The following is a 16,623-nucleotide window of genomic DNA, read 5'->3' on the forward strand; positions in this document are numbered from 1 at the left end:
TTCATATTATTCCTCATCTTTCCACCAGATCCGAGGATTGTTCAAACAAATCTTATATTTTTATGTCACTCATTATTGTCAGGAGAAATATTCGTCCAATTCATCCATTATTGGGTGAATTATTCTCCTTATTTACTTGAATGTCATTTATTGCTATTTATTGTCAGTTACACCTCTATTATTGTTCATACTTTAAGAATATTTTGCACTTGTTGTCATCAATGATTTACGGGATCTGTCCCCACCTTTCGCACGTTTTAAAGATTTGCATCTAGAGTTATTATCCTTAACTAGATTGAACCCATCATTATATAAATTTAATAGTTTAATCGAAAATTACACTTTTTGGTCAAACAACTACATAAACCTTTAGGAAAACAAGAAAAGAACAACTAATTTTATGATTATCGGCTCTTTCCATTTAACTACATACTATGATTTACAACCAATATGACTAAATGAAAAAAGAAATCTAAAGGAGAGGTTCAACAACACCATCAAATACAATTCAATTTGAATAATTGAGATTTTCAATAGCCATCAAATATTTGCGGATACTACATATTAATGGTAGTTAGCTTCTCGAGTTTTGCCTTTTGGTTAGGGAGCACATAACTGTAGATGATTAGCACAAATTGTAATGTTTACAAAGTTCCAGCCCTTTTATGAGAAGTAGAGATACTAAAAACAACTGGAGGATTTAGTCAAATGCATGAACCTTTGTTGCAAAAATAAAATAAAAGGTCTAACACACGAAAAAGAAAATGCAATAATATCATTTTAAAATATTTTGCAAAATAGAAAAGTATATTCTCTTCGTCCCAATTTGTTTAATGCATTTTAGATAACTGTTTGTTTTAACTTTATCTAACATGGCAGCATCCGAAATCGAATGGTTGGGTGAAGATGAATAAGCTACTTTCACCGAAACCAGTTGTAAGCATAAATATAAACAATGTGGGAGTAATCATTGGTTAGTAAAGAACAAAAAAGTCTGAATTTGGTAAAGGCAATCTTTTACTTATTAATATTTAAAAAGAAAAATATTTCTATTTATGAAGTGAGTTTTTTTTATATATATATATATATAATTTACATGAAAAAACATTATACATCTGAAAAGACCACACTATTGCAATTTTACAGACGATTTTAAGTTTAAAAATACTTTTGCCAATAGTAATATATCCTTTTAAAAAAAATCAAATTTCAAATACTAACAACGATCATGTATACATTGATAACGTAATTTTTTAAATAATAGATGCAATTTAATTTGTTATAGTTGCAAATTACTTGTCTAGTTTTTTAGGTTACTAATTCTATATGATCAATTAGCTATATGTACTAGGGCAGGGCTAGGTGGAAGTAAGTGGGTTCAATTGAATCCCCTTAATGGGAAATTTATATCATGCAAATAAGCAAGAATGGGTTTTTTCGGAATATACATAAATTTTTGAATCTCCTTAATGTAAGTGGACTTTTTAGGGAAATCCCAAATGTGGTTAAAAATTATTTTAGTTTATGAGTTCAAAGAAAAGGTATAGTATTTTTATTCATATGATGGCACCAATTATGTAATTAATATTTTACGCCATCAATATATAATCATTTATCACACTCCTTTAAACATAAAAGTAAATTCCAGAAATACTTTTGCAGATATATATTTTAGAATATTTTGTCCAATACAAGATTGTTACTCCATATTATGAATTTAGGGGTTTGGTGGTAGGATGTACGGGGAAAATAATATATATATATATATATATATAAACTTTTTATATTATTAATCTCTTGTTTGATAGTATTTTTTAACTTATGTATAACTAATATACAATCTATTTGGTGTTATCCGATGTATAATTAATGCACAATAAATTATGGCATTAATAATACCATGGTTTTTAATGCATGGATAAGCACATATATACCCTTATACAATGCATGTCATTTTTAATACACCAAACCAAACAGTAGATAAGAAATAATTTCAGCATTACTAATATATCCTATTTAATACGTCATCCGTTTCAATTTATGTGAACCTATTTAATTTTTAGTCCGTGTCAAAAAGAATGACTCATTTTCCTTATTTGGAAACAATTTAATTGTTTCCTTTATGCAATAATTTATAGCCACACAAAATATATGTGCCTCATTTTACACCACAAGTTCAAAAGTCTTCTCTTTTTTTAAACTCCGTACCCAATCAAATCAAATGAGTTAGCTAAGGAGTACTATTCTTATGCCCCTACTAATCTCAGCATTATTAATATTTTTTTATTTTTTTATTTTCGTTTCTTTTTTGGAATGTGAAAACTGGAGATACCATAAATGCTTAACGGTACAATGAAAATTGTGTCGGCTAAATATGTTTAAAGAATCTAATCATTGTTCATCAAATACAAAAAATAGTGAGTTGGGTGGGGTAACTGATAATTTCATGTAGGGTCCACTCTTCCAGCTCCTCCAAGTGGAGGGTCACACATACTCACATACTTAGCTAAAACCAGCTGTTTTTCTTTCATATTCTCTCATTCAATAGTTGGAATTGTTCTTAAGCAAGATCTATTTTCTCTCTCTCATTTGTCACTACAAATGAAAAAGGGTCACTAAAGATTAGAGGGTCCAATTCTTTTCTTATCTTTTTGTTTCTGTTACAGAGGAGAGCCACATTGTAATTCTTGATATACAGAAAAAGCTTCAGTCTTTGAACAAAAACAGAAGCTTTCTGAGATCTCTGAAGCTCCAATTTTGCAGGGTATTATTCATATGTTCCCCTTTTATCACATCAAGAAAATATATGTTTTGGCTACCTGTTTGATTTTTCTTTCTTTTTGTTTTCTTGAAGTTCTTTACTGTTTTGGTATATGGGTAGTGTAAAGTTGATATTTTTCTGTGAAATTTAACTCATTAGTAAACGGAAGCTACTAATTGAAATGTCATAATTCAAATACCTTCCATTTTCAGAAACTTTTGTTGGGATATAGGTTGCATTATCTTAAATCCAAGACAGTTTGTATATTTTTATTTTTTATGCTAATTGAACTATCCAGAAAGAATTGAAAAGGAGAGCCAAATTATGTATTGATGAGATTCTCATTTTCAGCCTAGTATTATGGATTAATGGTCTTGCTTGCTTGTATCTCTGGTTGAGAAATTAGATTTAGATAATGTAGGCTCAGCTAACTTGTTATTTTGGTTAGACATTAAGTATTATTCATAGATCTTTTAGTTACTATTTCATTTTTCAACTTGTATCTTGAGGTGGCCGAGTGTCTTTTGGAACAACCTCTCTACCTCCCTAGGGTAGGGATAAGGTCTGCGTACATGGGCGGATTTAGAAGGTTTTGCCTTTATATATTATGTTTTGAATACCCTTGACACAGCCAAAAAACATAGCTTAGTGGTCAAGGGGGTTCAAAACCTTTGTATGGTAACTGTCTCCGCCACTGTCTGCGTACACACCACCCTCCTCAGACCCCACTCGTGGGACTCCACTGGGTTTGTTGTTGTTGTAACTTGTATCTTGAGGTGATCTTAGCTTTTATAAATTACATGTACATTAGTGTAAAATTTTGATCTTCCATATGATACCTCATAATAATAGGTTGGATATTTCGCTTTTTGTAATTTTACTTAGTTTGCTGAATTTCTAGAAAAAAACAGTTGAATCATTCCTGTAATGTAGTATGTGTTGTCTTCTAAATGGGGTAATTTGTGCAGAAGATGGGGAAGAAAGGAAGCTGGTTTTCTTCAGTAAAGAAGGCTCTGAGCCCGGATCCTAAGGAAAAGGCAGAGAAGGTTATCTTGAAGTAACCATATACGTTACTTTTCTAGCATGATACAAGGTTTTTTTCTTTTCATCAATGGTGCCTGACATTTTTTGAATCTCAATTTCAGAAAGCAAGTAAATCGAAGAAGAAATGGTTCGGGAAAGAAAAGCATCCAGTACCAGATTCTTCAACTTTGGTTGTTACTACTGTTTCTCCTCCTCATCCTGTTCCTCCGGTGGAAGAGGTCAAACTGATTGAAGTGGAACAAGAGCAGACTAAACATGCTTATTCTGTTGCAGTTGCCACGGCAGCAGCTGCTGAAGCTGCTGTTGCAGCTGCCCAGGCTGCTGCGGAGGTTGTTCGGTTAACTACAGTCAATCAATTTGTAGGAAAATCCAAGGAGGAAATAGCCGCAATCAGGATTCAGACTGCATTTCGAGGATATCTGGTATGCATCTGTACTCATATGCATTCAAGTGATTTTTCCATTTCCCGGAAAATTTTCTTTTTTATAGTTTATGATAAACTTGATTCTCTCAGTAAAAAAAAATAAAGGAATAGAAAGCCGGGGGCGGAGCCGCAAGCTTGCATACGGGTTCTGCAGAACCCACTAGCTTTGGCCCAGACCCTGTATTTTTGTTTAGAAATTTATTTAATATGTATAAATAATGTATCCAGGACCCAGTAAACTGCCTTTTTCTGAAATCCAGAACCCATAAACTCAAAATCCTAACTCCGCCTTTGTAGAAAGCTACATTGCGGTTTAATTTTGCTGTACTTGTGAGAACATGTAATAAATGATCTGGTACTGAGATATAAATTTCCGTGGGGAAATCTCATTTGCAGGCCAGAAGGGCATTGAGGGCTTTAAGAGGACTTGTTAGACTCAAAACATTAGTTGATGGACCTACTGTCAAACGGCAAACTGCAAATACTTTGAAATGTATGCAGACTCTATCACGTGCCCAGTCTCAGATTAGTTCTAGACGGAGCAGGTTGTTGGAGGAGAACCGAACTCTCCAGAGACAGCTTATGCAGAAACATGCGAAAGAACTTGAGAGTTTGAGGGTCAGTATTCTTCCTTAATTCCACATTGAACTTGAGAGTTTGAGGGTTAGTATTCTTCCTTAATTCCACATTTCTTTAAGACGTATCTGAGATGAATCTGTTCTCAAAACAAATGTGATGCCATACAGCTTGTGTTCAGTATTTTAGTGAAGTTCCTTGGTACATGCTAAATACCGAATTTGTGGGAGCGCAGAAGTCAAAACTTTCTGCAAGATGGAATTTGGTGTATACATTTGACATCCTATCATTACACACTGAAAATTTTCTATTTTGGAATATCATTGGAGGCAACTCATCTTATGTCCCAAATTTGTGAACAAATGCTTTAGGGTGTAGTTTCTCGAGCCTTTTTGCTTTTTGACAATGTGCTATAGGTGTATTTAACGGCTCAAGATCTTTTAACATATTTTGCTATCAGCCAACTTGATCCTCTTTTATTTTTCGACTTTTTTCTTTGGGGATTTTTTTTTTTTTTGTGTGTGTGTGTGTGGGGGGGGGGGGGGGGGGGCTCATTGGATGTATACTGTGCATGCATATCCTAGTGGGAATGTATAGTTCTTAAATGCTTCTTGTCTAATTACACTTACCGTTTTCTGTTTCGATAGAAAGGGGAGGAATGGGATGATACTCTACAATCGAAGGAGCAAATTGAAGCAAGTTTACTCAGCAAATATGAAGCTGCAACAAGACGAGAAAGGGCACTAGCCTACTCATATTCCCACCAGGTACTCCACTAATCACTCTTTTATATACGGCGATTAACATTTTGAAAGAGGGCGCCCAAGGTGGGCTTTAGATGTATTCATGCCATTGTGCCATGGTGATGTTCCTAGGGATCATACTTTGACCTCTCACATTTTGTACAGTCAAATATTAATAATGATGCTTATCAAAAGAAATAAACTCAAATTTTAATGATGATATTATTGCAGATATCTTGGTTTCATCTCTTTTTGTTTTCCCATATTAACCAATACACGGTGCATTCTTTAAAGGAATATCTTTCTATGTTTAAACATTATGACTTTTCTGGTGAACTGTTGATGACATTACTACTCATTGATTATGTCGAAATTGTTGACTCGACAGCAAACCTGGAAGAAGTCATCAAAATCTACCCGTTTGTTGTTTATGGATCCAACCAATCCTCAATGGGGTTGGAGTTGGTTAGAGCGGTGGATGGGTGCTAGGCCAACGGAAACCCAAAGCATGTCGGAGAAAGAACTTAAAAGTGATCAAATGTCTGTTAGAAGTGCCAGTATGAGCATTGCTGGAGGAGAAATTACAAAGGCATTTGCCCGGCATCAGCTGAATTCTGAACTCCCGTCTTCTCCATCCAGCCAAAAGCCAAACCGTCGTTCAAGCCGCCAGTTCCCTTTTACCCCTTCCAAGCCAGGCGCTTCTCCAACAGCTAGAAAACTAAAACCAGAAAGTGCGAGAGTCAGTGCAATAAACCAAGATGATGACACCCGAAGCGTGTTTAGTGTTCAATCAGAACGGAACAGGAGGCACAGCATTGCAGGGTCATCAGTAAGAGATGATGAGGAGAGCTTGGCAAGCTCCTCTTCGGTGCCAAGTTATATGGCGTCCACTCAGTCAGCAAAAGCAAGAACGCGGTTGCAAAGCCCATTGGGTATGGAAAACGGTACAACACCAGAAAAGGGATCAGCAGGTTCTGTGAAGAAGCGACTCTCTTACTCAGCTTCACCAGCCATTACAAGGCGGCATTCAGGCCCACCAAAGATCGAAAGTATCTCCACAAACACAAATACTTCTATTGCTGACGTTTATGCGAATGGAGTTGTCAACTGACTCATCTTGTCACAAGTAATAAAGCTGTCCCTCGGCCTGCAATACCAGTTAAATGCAGAGAAGATATAAGGATTTGAAACAATTTGTTGATCGATTCGTGCAACTTCAACTTCTCCATACAATCAATATGAAGTCATTAGTTTATGTGCATGCCTGCATGGTACTTGCCTTTTAATTTATCAAAAAAAAATAAAAATTGATACTTGCTTTTTAATATTTTTTTTCCTCCCACGAATGTTGGTGATTTCAGATTGTGATAGTTGTGAATTTATTTTAGAGAAAACGTTTTCTTCATTGTGATTATATGATTCCATCTTTATTATGTACACAAGATAGTGAAAAGAGAAACTATTTCTTTATTTAGTCAATGGACATTGTTGTTTTTCTGTCCTTAGATCAATTGGTATTTGCCTTCAAGAATTCTGGAGATGCTTGCAAAGATGGCCTTACATCTGAATGTTAATCATAAAAAGTTTTCTATGCTGTGAAACAGAACTTCAATTCAGACCTGGTCAGAACAAGTATCTTCAGTTCTGAAAGCCAGTTTGACATTCCAGAAAACAAATATTAATTAAAGTAGAAGATGACGACAACAACAACAACCCAATATAATTCCACTAGTGGGTCTGAGGAGGTAGTTTGTATGCATACCTTACCCCTACCCTTGGGTAGAGAGACTGTTTTCGATAAACCCTCGGCTCCCTTCCTCCAAGAACTCCCCACCTTGCTCTTGGGGTGATTCGAACTCACAACCTATTGGTTGGAAGCTCGATTAGAAAAGGAGGTGATGTAATTAGTCGAGGTGTCCACAAGTTTGTCCTGACGTTATTAAAAAAACGTTACGTTATTAAAAAAATGTTACTTAATTCGAAAAGGAATCTGTAGTGGAAATTATTACATATGAATTGGATATCATGTGAACCATCAGATAGAAAGCAGATGACAAATTGAAAATGGAAACATGATGTGCTACTATCAGCAGTAGGATGAGTTTAGCCATCATCAGTTCTTGATATCCTCTGTCTACAACAATCCAAATCTTTAAGCAGTGACAAAAATGAGAAAAAAAATAAACAATTGCTGATAAGAAAAAAAGACAAGGAGACATAAGTTAAAAAGATATAGATTAGGATGCATCTGTATTTAAAAATTTCTGATTGATACAAATGTCAAAAACTAATTAACATTAAAAGAAAGAAAAAAGAACTAATAAACCTAAACTTACTCAGACCCCGGTACATCTACCAAATCATGTTAATTTATCGTGGTTAAGTAATAAGTCAAGTTCCAAATATACATTACTTAACCATAATTAATTGATAATTTATTTGCAAAAGAAACATATTCCAATCATACAAATATATGAGGATGAATATTTTTATTATGTGATGCCACATTAGATATAGGAGTATATACAACACTGAAATGGCTTGTAAAAGGGTAATTTTAGACCTTTTTCCTACAAAATATATACTAGTACTATAACAAATAAAATGAATATGCTAGATTATGTATTTACTGATTTACAGAGTCGTAAAGGTATATGAGAATAATTCAGTAAATAAATAAAAATTAGAAGATATTGGCATCGTGTAAAATATTTATGCTTATTCAGCATTTATACAATAAAAAGTAATTTATTCATAAGAATCATAAATTAAAAAAATTATACATTTAATTGCGATTAAGTGATAAAAATGGAGTATAAGATAATGGGAGTAAATTTTCTCCTTAACCTGAGTCCAATAAATTAAAAGAGCACATGGTCAAGCGCTTGTTTCCCGAGCGTGGGCATTAATTTTTCCATATCAGCACTTTTATTATCTTCCATTAATTTTTCTTCTTTTTATAGTTAAGTTCGGTTTTACTTTCTTTATCCATACACTGACAAATACAAACAAACATAGAAGTGAAAGAAGACAGTACTGGACACTGACTTGGGAAACTGCGTAGTGAGTTTAGCTGAAGCTAGCCTACCACTCTCCTGCTAAGTAGTGTGTGTGTGTGTGTACGAACACAAATTTAGCTCTACCCTCGAGCTCTTCACCCCCACTCTTCTTCTCTCCTCTTTAGGGTTCTTTCTTCTGCTTCATTTTCTTGGACCTTGAGCCACATTTTTTTTTTCACTTTTTTTGTCGCAAGAAAGCTGGATTTTCACTTGGTTGAGATCTTTTTGGTAAGTTCAAAGCTATTCATTTATATCTCAGAAGTGTCAAAGAAGGTTTGCTTTTTATTCTGCTTTTGTTCTTTGGAATGTTTGGTCTTCCCCTCTCCTTATATGAACTTTGTAGTTGCTGAGAGCACTGATTTCTCATATGGGTTGGTTTCTTTTCTGATAAAGTTTCAGTCTTTGAGGAAGTGTTGTGTTTGTTTTACAATGTAGGTTGACATATATAGCTTTAGGACTCTGGTTTTGGAGGCTTTGTGTAACGTGTGTGCAGATGAAACTGATTCTCTTCTTCATTTTTTGGTCTACTTAGAAAGGGCAATGAAGAGTTTCTAATTTTTTTTAGGTCTATATCACTTAGCATAAACATGAATGAGAGTAAAATAATATCCAGAAACTTTAAAGGTGTGTTTGGTAGGAAGGAAAAAGCTTTCTAGGAAAATGTTGATATGATGAAAGTAAAACATTTTCCATCAAAAGGAGGAAAATAACTTTACTCACTTAAAGGAGGAAGTTATTTTCCTTGCAACTATCTTAGCTAGCGTTTGAACATAGATTTGGTTGAAACTTGCGAAAAAGAGTTTTTGATGTTGTGTTGAAAAATAGTTTTTTGAATTTGAAATTGTGTTTGAACATGCATTTTACTTGAAAAATTGTTGAAGTTTTATGAGCTGAAGAAAAAAATTACACCCAAACCAGTTTTTGTAACTTGAAAATTTTTCTTCAAAAATTGATCAAATTCCACAGACATATAATGTTTTCAATTTTTTTTGAAAAAAATAGCAAAAATCTATGTCCAAACGGGAGCTTAGTTTGCTTCAACTAACATGAACATTATTATTAATCTCTAGTAGTCAATAGTTTAATCAAAAAACCTGATTTGCTGATATTATTATTAATTTTTAATAATACAAACACGACCCCACTTTTAGAATTATACTGGGCTTGTTGTTGTTGTTGTTGTTTTAAAGATACAAGCACTAACCAAACACCAGACAACATTTTTCAGGAAATTATTTTCCATGGAAAATGATTTCGGTCACACTAAACACACCCCAAATTTATTTAGTTTTTTACATATTTAGTTTGCTTTGTAATTTTACATAAATAAACTGTCCCCCAAGATACTTTTTATCTTAAGTGTAAACATGATTTATTAGTTTGGGTAGGGGACAGGGGTGTAGAGAAGCTAATAATGCATCTTACTTTGGTGCTGCATCTGTTGATGGACTTCCAGTTTTCCCTTCTTTTTGGGAAGCATTATCTGTTTATGTCCTTAAAAGTCACTGATGATACTGTGTTAAATGGGGACTTTTGAAATGTTTGCTAAAATGTGGTTTCAAATGCCATTTTCTTAAGCACCACGTTGTTCCAAAGATGTTATTGCTATACAGTGTAAGCACTGGAGTAAAAGTTGAAGTAGAAGTTAAGAAAGTTGATAAATGGCTTACATAATAATATTTGTTTCTTGATTGCAACTTTTTGCCTTCTTTCCAATTTTTTGTTTTTCTTTTTTGTTTTCATTCCTCCTATTGTTAGTTTGTTAGTGGGAGTGGAGGTAGTTTATATGGTGTTTTGTTGAAGGGATAATGTTGTTTGTTTGGTGTTATATCCATTTTTAGTGTTAAACTTTTCAGATTCCTTGATGAACCATTATCTATTTATAGTTCGCATATGTCCTTCTTGAGCCGAGGGTCTTTCGGAAACAACCTCTCTACCTTTATAAGGTAAGGGTAAGGTCTGCGTACACTTTACCCTCCCCAGACCCCACTTGTGAGATTTCACTAGGTTTTTTTTTTTTTTTTTTTTTTGTTGTTGTTGTAGTTTGCATATGTCCATACAATAGCATTTCTTTTTCAGCAATGAATCGTCTGAAATGTATCCTTTATTGTGGGTCAGGTGGGACTTTGACGAAAGCAAATATAGTTTGTTATTTCTACATTGACTGCTGAGAGGAAACTAATATGCAGACACCAAAAGCAAGGTATTTCTAGTTCATTCACTCTGCTTTTGTTGATCTTCATTTGCGAGTAAATTCAAAAGCCTTATTGTTGCTTGTTCAATTTTCCGCCCCTTCTTCCATGAGAATATGAAAATTGGTTATGTTGTTAGATCAATTCAAGAGTATCTTAATAATTTATGTACCACAAATTCTTTGTTTCAATTGGTCCCTTTTATTTCATTCTTACATAGCCAAATTGACTTCCAAAACAGCAGATGATGATTGTCTTGAGTTATTGGTCCTTTGAGTGTGGCGCTGCTCCGCGACAGTAAATTAAAATACTAGTCTTAAGAAGCTAATATAGTTGTGAAATATATGTTTGAGATGTTCATAACTGAATTTTGCTATGAAAATTAACATGCTATTGGGTGTTCAAGAAGATCAGCTTTGCTATCTCCCGAAAAAGAAAAGTGAAGTGTATTGGAGAAGATTAGATTCCTTTCTTTCATTTACTCAACTGTCCAGCTTCTACGTTATCCAGTTGTTGTATCTTATCTGTTTGTTGTAGCTGAGTTTAAATTTCAAATACGTAGCCTATTTCTTTGGTTAGTTAGACTTTCTCTGTATATAAACTCATCACTGATTCAATAAAAGAATGCAACAGTTTCCAATCTTTCAATATATGCCTCTACTCTTTAAAGTGACCCTGAGGCGAGGAGTAGTAGAACAATAATTCAGAGTTCCATTTTGTCTTTTCATGTTGCAGCTGCAGATATTTGATATGTGATCGATCTTTGAAAATCTATTATTTAAACATCTACTTATAATACAATACAAAAGAGATACTTTACCTCAGTTCTATAAAGTTAATCTGCATGAAGGGCAGTGCACCACTAAGCTCACGCTATGCGTGGGGTCTAGGAAAGGACCGGACCACAAGAGTGTATTGTACGCAGCCTTACCCTGTATTTCTGCAAGAGGCTGTTTCCACAGCTCGAACCCGTGACCTCCTGGTCACATGACAACAACTTTACCTTGTACGCCTAGGCTCCCCTTCTAAAGTTAATCTGTATGGCAGTTGTGAAATCATTCTCTGCTGATAGTTCATGTCTTGTCTGCACTTGTTGCCCGCCTTCTCATATGTTTTTTGTCTGAAGGACTGTCTCTGTTGAGGTGCCACAAAGGACATCTCCAGCTACACCAAAGACAGCTCGAAAGCTCAGAGCATCAGGGCCAGATGTTGATTCTGTTTCATCTCCAATTCCAGCAAGCAGGACACCAAAAGACAAGAGTCCCAAAGTTGTTGGTCGCCGGTCACCACGAAGTCCAGCAGTAGAGGTACTTGAGTAATACATTAAGCTTGACTTTCCTTTGCACAATAACTATCGTATATCAAACATGTGCAAATAAAGAAATTTCCTCTATTAAGCTTTTAATTGTTGCTGTTTTTCTCATTCTTTTAATTAGCAGTTGGAATATACCCTTTATGCTTAGTTAAAATCTGCAGAACCGTCTGCTGCTGTTTCTTTCTTTGCTCAGTTTGTCATCCTGTTATGGTGGAAATAATTGTCGCACATTCATTAAACACAGTGCTCCTGTTAATTTGCTTTTTCCTTTAGCTTCTGTTGCCTGTATGACTTGCTGGTTCAAGGCAGTTGCACTATTTGATGGCAAACTTACTCTATTATACAACTTTAGAAGTCGAGAATTCGCCAATTTTCTCTTCCTTATATTACTGCTGTTTTAGTTGTTCTATTCCTACTTAAAGGTCCTCTAATGTTACTAAGATGCTCATTGTTCTTTTGTAAAATACAGCAGAAGCGTCTAGGCAGAGTATCCGGTTTGGAAGACCAGCTTGTTCAACTCCAAGAGGAGGTGAAGGCGGCAAAGGAACTACTCAGTTCATCAGAGTCATTGAAGAAAAAGTCTGAACAAGAGGCTGACGAATTCAAGAAGCAGATTGCAGCCATGTCAGAGAAGCTTGAGGAGTCTGAGAAGCAGCTGCTTGAGCGCTCAGATTCTGAGGAAGCTCGACTCCTGGAGCTACGCAAGATCTCAAAAGATCGGGATCGAGCATGGGAATCTGAACTTGAGGCTGTGCAAAAGCAGCATGAATTGGACTCTACCGCTCTGGCTTCTGCCATGAATGAAATCCAGAAGCTTAAACTGCAGCTTGATAGAGTAGCTGATTCTGAAGCTACTCAAGCTCGCCATGCTGAATCAGCTCATGCTGAGACCCAAAGCTTAAGGGTAAAACTCAACGAAACCGTTTCATTACTTGAGCAATTACAAAACCAGTTAAACAAAAGCAAGGAATCTGAAACCAGTGTACTTGAAGAAGTGAGTAAAGCTCAGTTGGAGCTAGAAGTCGCAAAGCTGACTGGCGACACTCTACGCTCGGAAGGTTTGAAGGCAATGGAGGCTTGCAAATCCTTGTCATTGGAGTTGGAACAGTCAAAGGTTAAAGTGGCTGCATTGGAGGAACTTGTCAGCAATCTCCAGTATGATCAAGGCAGCAAAAGCATGAACCTGGTAGATCCTTCAGAAAGTGGAATTAATGTGGAAGCTGATGAACTCAAAACTGAACTCAGTAATCTTAAAGATGAAGTAAATGAACTAAGAGCTGCATTGGAGGATTCCGAGAGAAGGTATCAGGAGGAATGCATCCAGAGCACCTTGCAGATAACAAGCACTTATGAGATAGTGGAGTGCACAAAGTCTGAATCGATTCAAAGAGATACTGAATGGAATTCAAAGTTAAATGCTGCAAAAGCAGATATGGAAAAGTTAAAGGAGACACTGATGAACAAAGAAGCTGAACTACAAAAGATTTCAGATGAAAATAAGGGCCTAAATATACAAGTTGAAGAAATACAGGCAGCTGACGGAGAAACTGAATTACAAGCTGAATTGAAGAAATCAGAGTCAATCTTGGCAGATTTAAGGGCAAGTTTATTTGATAAAGAGACGGAGGTGCAGAGTACTACTGAGGAGAATGAGATGCTGAAGTCAGAAATCAAGAAGAGAGAAATGGAGAGTAGCAAAGTGACTGATGAGGTTCTTGCCTTAGCAGAAGCCGCGAGAACTTCTGAAAGAGAGACCCTAATGAAGTTGGGGTATTTGACTGAGGAAGCCGATAAAAGTAGCAGACAAGCAGCACGGGTCATTGAGGAATTGGATGCAGCACAGGCGGCTAACTCTGAGATGGAAGCTGAGTTGAGGAGGTTAAAAGTACAATCAGATCAGTGGAGAAAAGCTGCTGAAGCAGCTGCAGCTATGCTATCAACTAGCAATAATGGGAAATATGTCGAGAGAACAGGCTCTTTAGACTATCACACTATTGGTGGAAAGCTGCGTTCTCCGTTGTCTGAAGATATGGATAATGATTACTCACCCAAGAAGAAGAATGGCAATATGTTGAAGAAGATTGGTAGTTTATTAAAAAAAAGCCACAAATAGATGCATATCGATATCGTGCAGGTTGCTTCCAAATGAACATTGTTCTATTTCTCTAATCATCATTGTCTAGTTTTTTCTTTTCTAGTTTTTGTTAGTATGTTTACTATTTTCCCTTCACAGGTATTTTTGCTGAGCTTCAGCCTCCTAAAAAAATCTCTTAGCTGATTTTAGTAAAGCTATTCCAAAATTGATGAGGTCTTTGTGATCTCACCTGCCAATACTGATATGCTTCCTTAGGAGATAGTAGTAAGCAATGTAACTTTATTTGCAATTTTCAGTTTATTTTGCTGTTGGAGCTTTCATATGTAGACTGCTGTATGTTCCAACATGTTTTGATAAGTGTAATGAACCCGGGCAGTTGATTAATCTTACAACTTGCTGTTTCGGCTACTTTAGATTTTTATGTCAAAGAAGGCAATCTGGATGAATTTTCACTGTAGATTGGAGGTAGTGTGTGCTTCATATCAGAGACGGAGTCAAGATTTGAAATTTATGGGTTGGAGATTCTAGTTCTTTTAAGTTATTAGGTTCTAAAATAATAATTTGTACATATTCCATGAATTTCACAAGACAAATACATAGTCTGTACAAAAGCTATTGGGTTCGTCTGAACCCGTAAACAGAGGGCTAGCTCCGCCCGTGCTTCACATAAGCACTTGTGTTTTGAATAAGTACTCATATATTAAAGAGCTTTAATAATTGTTGAAAAATTTATAGGTGCGGTCCTTTATTATTTTTTAAATAAGTATTTGGAGTAACTTCATATTTCTGGAAAAGTGAGTTATTTTAACAAAGACAAATACGCTAAAGGCTTTCACAATACCAAAAAATTTCAATCACAAGAGCTAGAATCGTTGCTGCTCATTGTCCTGAGACGAACCCAGAACAATGAACAACAAGAACTGAACAATGATCGACCGAAAACTATCCATGTAAGCCAAATAACGAGGAGCATGAGCATCAACAAGTCCTCACCTCAAAAGCTAACTTTTGGGGTTGAGTTAGGCCCGAAGTCCATTTATCACGGTATCAGAGCCAGGCTCATCCCAATTATAGGCCCATCCCAATTATTGTTACCGATGTTGGGCCCCCATTTATGTTGTTCACGCTATAGTTTGCAGGTCTGGGCGTGAGGGGATGTTGAGTTGTCCCACATCGGTGGGATTTGAGGTTTTTGGTCTCCTTATATGGTTTTGGGTAATTCTCATCACATAAGCTAGCTTTTGGGGTTGATTTAGGCCCGAAGCACAACACAAGGATGCCGTCATTGTCTTCAATATCGCAGGTTCGTCATCTTATGCTCATCGAGTTTCAGATTTTAATGGTGATCGTGACGTCAATGCTTGATCCCGACGATTCGATGATTTGGAGCTAATAAACAACTAGCCTAATTGCTAATTGGTTAAAATGCAATTTGAAACAACCGAGAAAATTTTATGGATGGTCATTCAACCTTGTGTTCGTAATTGCAAAAAATTCATCCTCGAGATGTTGCAAAAAATTAACCTTTATCAGCGAAAAACATAAGACAAATGAGAACGGAACTTCTGTGGTTGCAAATGAGCAAGGGGCTGCTGATCCATTTGTTAGAGAGGATCAACAAGTTTCGGATAAAAATTATTAATGTTTTTGAACCTTTTTTTTCTTCTGAATACTGTTAATGATCGCCTATGTTATTTTTTATGATCGCCTATGATATACTTCCTCCGTTTTAATTTATGTGAACTCATTTGACTGTGCACGGAGTTTAAGAAAAGAGAGAAGACTTTTGAATTTGTGGTGTAAAACGAGGCACATATATTTTGTGTGACTATAAATCATTGCATAAAGGTAAATTGTTTTCAAATAGGGAAAGTGATCATTTTTTTGGCACGGGCTAAAAAAGAAATAGATTCACATAAATTGAAACAGAGTGATTATTTGACGAATGCCAAGATGAAATTGAAAATCGCCTTTTCTATACTTACCAATTTCTTATGAAAAATGTAGCAGGTATAACTGATGTGTTCAAGCATACTCTTTGAGGTCAATGGATATGTACTGAAAAGAAAGCTATTTCAAGATACTGTTTGACCATGGATAACTCTTAATCTTACGCAATAATTTGTTGTTGTCGAGGAAAAACTAATGCATCCAGTTTCTGCACAACATGCTCAATAGAATTATCTTGTGAAATATAACCATGGAGCCAAGGGTCTCTTGGAAATAGTTTCTCCACCTGCACAAGGTACGGGTAAGGTCTACATACGCACTAGACCCCACATGTGGGAATATGCTGAGTATGTTGTTGTTGTAAATATAACAATGGAAAGCCTACTGTCTGTATGTTGCTACTGATTAATGACCCCTATCCCTCTTATTTTATGTGTATTAGTTTCAGTTTAGAAATCATTCAG

General features: G+C 35.6%; 2 protein-coding genes across 6 annotated transcripts; both read left to right on the forward strand.

The window, feature by feature from the left end:
- Positions 1 to 2,523: 2,523 nt before the first annotated feature.
- Positions 2,524 to 7,053, forward strand: LOC104102316 (protein IQ-DOMAIN 3-like). Of its 2 annotated transcripts, none has more exons than XM_009609998.4 (6): positions 2,524 to 2,764; positions 3,730 to 3,807; positions 3,907 to 4,227; positions 4,626 to 4,847; positions 5,453 to 5,572; positions 5,937 to 7,053. In XM_009609998.4, exons 2-6 carry the CDS (start codon positions 3,733 to 3,735, stop codon positions 6,657 to 6,659), a joined length of 1,461 nt encoding a protein of 486 aa, XP_009608293.1. In that variant the 5' UTR covers positions 2,524 to 2,764; positions 3,730 to 3,732; the 3' UTR covers positions 6,660 to 7,053. The 2 variants fall into 2 exon arrangements, with proteins under 2 accessions (XP_009608293.1, XP_009608294.1); XM_009609999.4 differs by having other exon boundaries at positions 2,531 to 2,764; positions 3,733 to 3,807.
- Positions 7,054 to 8,540: 1,487 nt separating this feature from the next.
- Positions 8,541 to 14,622, forward strand: LOC104102315 (interactor of constitutive active ROPs 2, chloroplastic-like). Of its 4 annotated transcripts, none has more exons than XM_018772858.3 (5): positions 8,541 to 8,835; positions 10,726 to 10,810; positions 11,926 to 12,106; positions 12,587 to 14,248; positions 14,348 to 14,622. In XM_018772858.3, exons 2-4 carry the CDS (start codon positions 10,791 to 10,793, stop codon positions 14,225 to 14,227), a joined length of 1,842 nt encoding a protein of 613 aa, XP_018628374.1. In that variant the 5' UTR covers positions 8,541 to 8,835; positions 10,726 to 10,790; the 3' UTR covers positions 14,228 to 14,248; positions 14,348 to 14,622. The 4 variants fall into 4 exon arrangements, with proteins under 4 accessions (XP_018628374.1, XP_009608289.1, XP_070051163.1 ...); XM_009609994.4 differs by having other exon boundaries at positions 8,542 to 8,835; positions 12,584 to 14,248; XM_070195062.1 differs by having other exon boundaries at positions 8,542 to 8,835; positions 12,584 to 14,242.
- Positions 14,623 to 16,623: the final 2,001 nt, after the last annotated feature.

This window comes from Nicotiana tomentosiformis, chromosome 2 (genome assembly GCF_000390325.3).
Source record: "Nicotiana tomentosiformis chromosome 2, ASM39032v3, whole genome shotgun sequence".
Classification (NCBI taxonomy): Eukaryota; Viridiplantae; Streptophyta; class Magnoliopsida; order Solanales; family Solanaceae; genus Nicotiana; species Nicotiana tomentosiformis.

Bases quoted from the DNA above. Each gene is read 5' to 3' on its own strand.
- LOC104102316 (XM_009609998.4), top strand. From the start codon at position 3,733: ATGGGGAAGAAAGGAAGCTGGTTTTCTTCAGTAAAGAAGGCTCTGAGC. The intron at 4,848-5,452 runs GTCAGTATTCTT...CTGTTTCGATAG, and splicing joins AAGAACTTGAGAGTTTGAGG to AAAGGGGAGGAATGGGATGA. The intron at 5,573-5,936 runs GTACTCCACTAA...TTGACTCGACAG, and splicing joins CCTACTCATATTCCCACCAG to CAAACCTGGAAGAAGTCATC.
- LOC104102315 (XM_009609994.4), top strand. From the start codon at position 10,791: ATGCAGACACCAAAAGCAAG. The intron at 10,811-11,925 runs GTATTTCTAGTT...TTTTGTCTGAAG, and splicing joins ATGCAGACACCAAAAGCAAG to GACTGTCTCTGTTGAGGTGC. The intron at 12,107-12,583 runs GTACTTGAGTAA...TGTAAAATACAG, and splicing joins CACGAAGTCCAGCAGTAGAG to CAGAAGCGTCTAGGCAGAGT.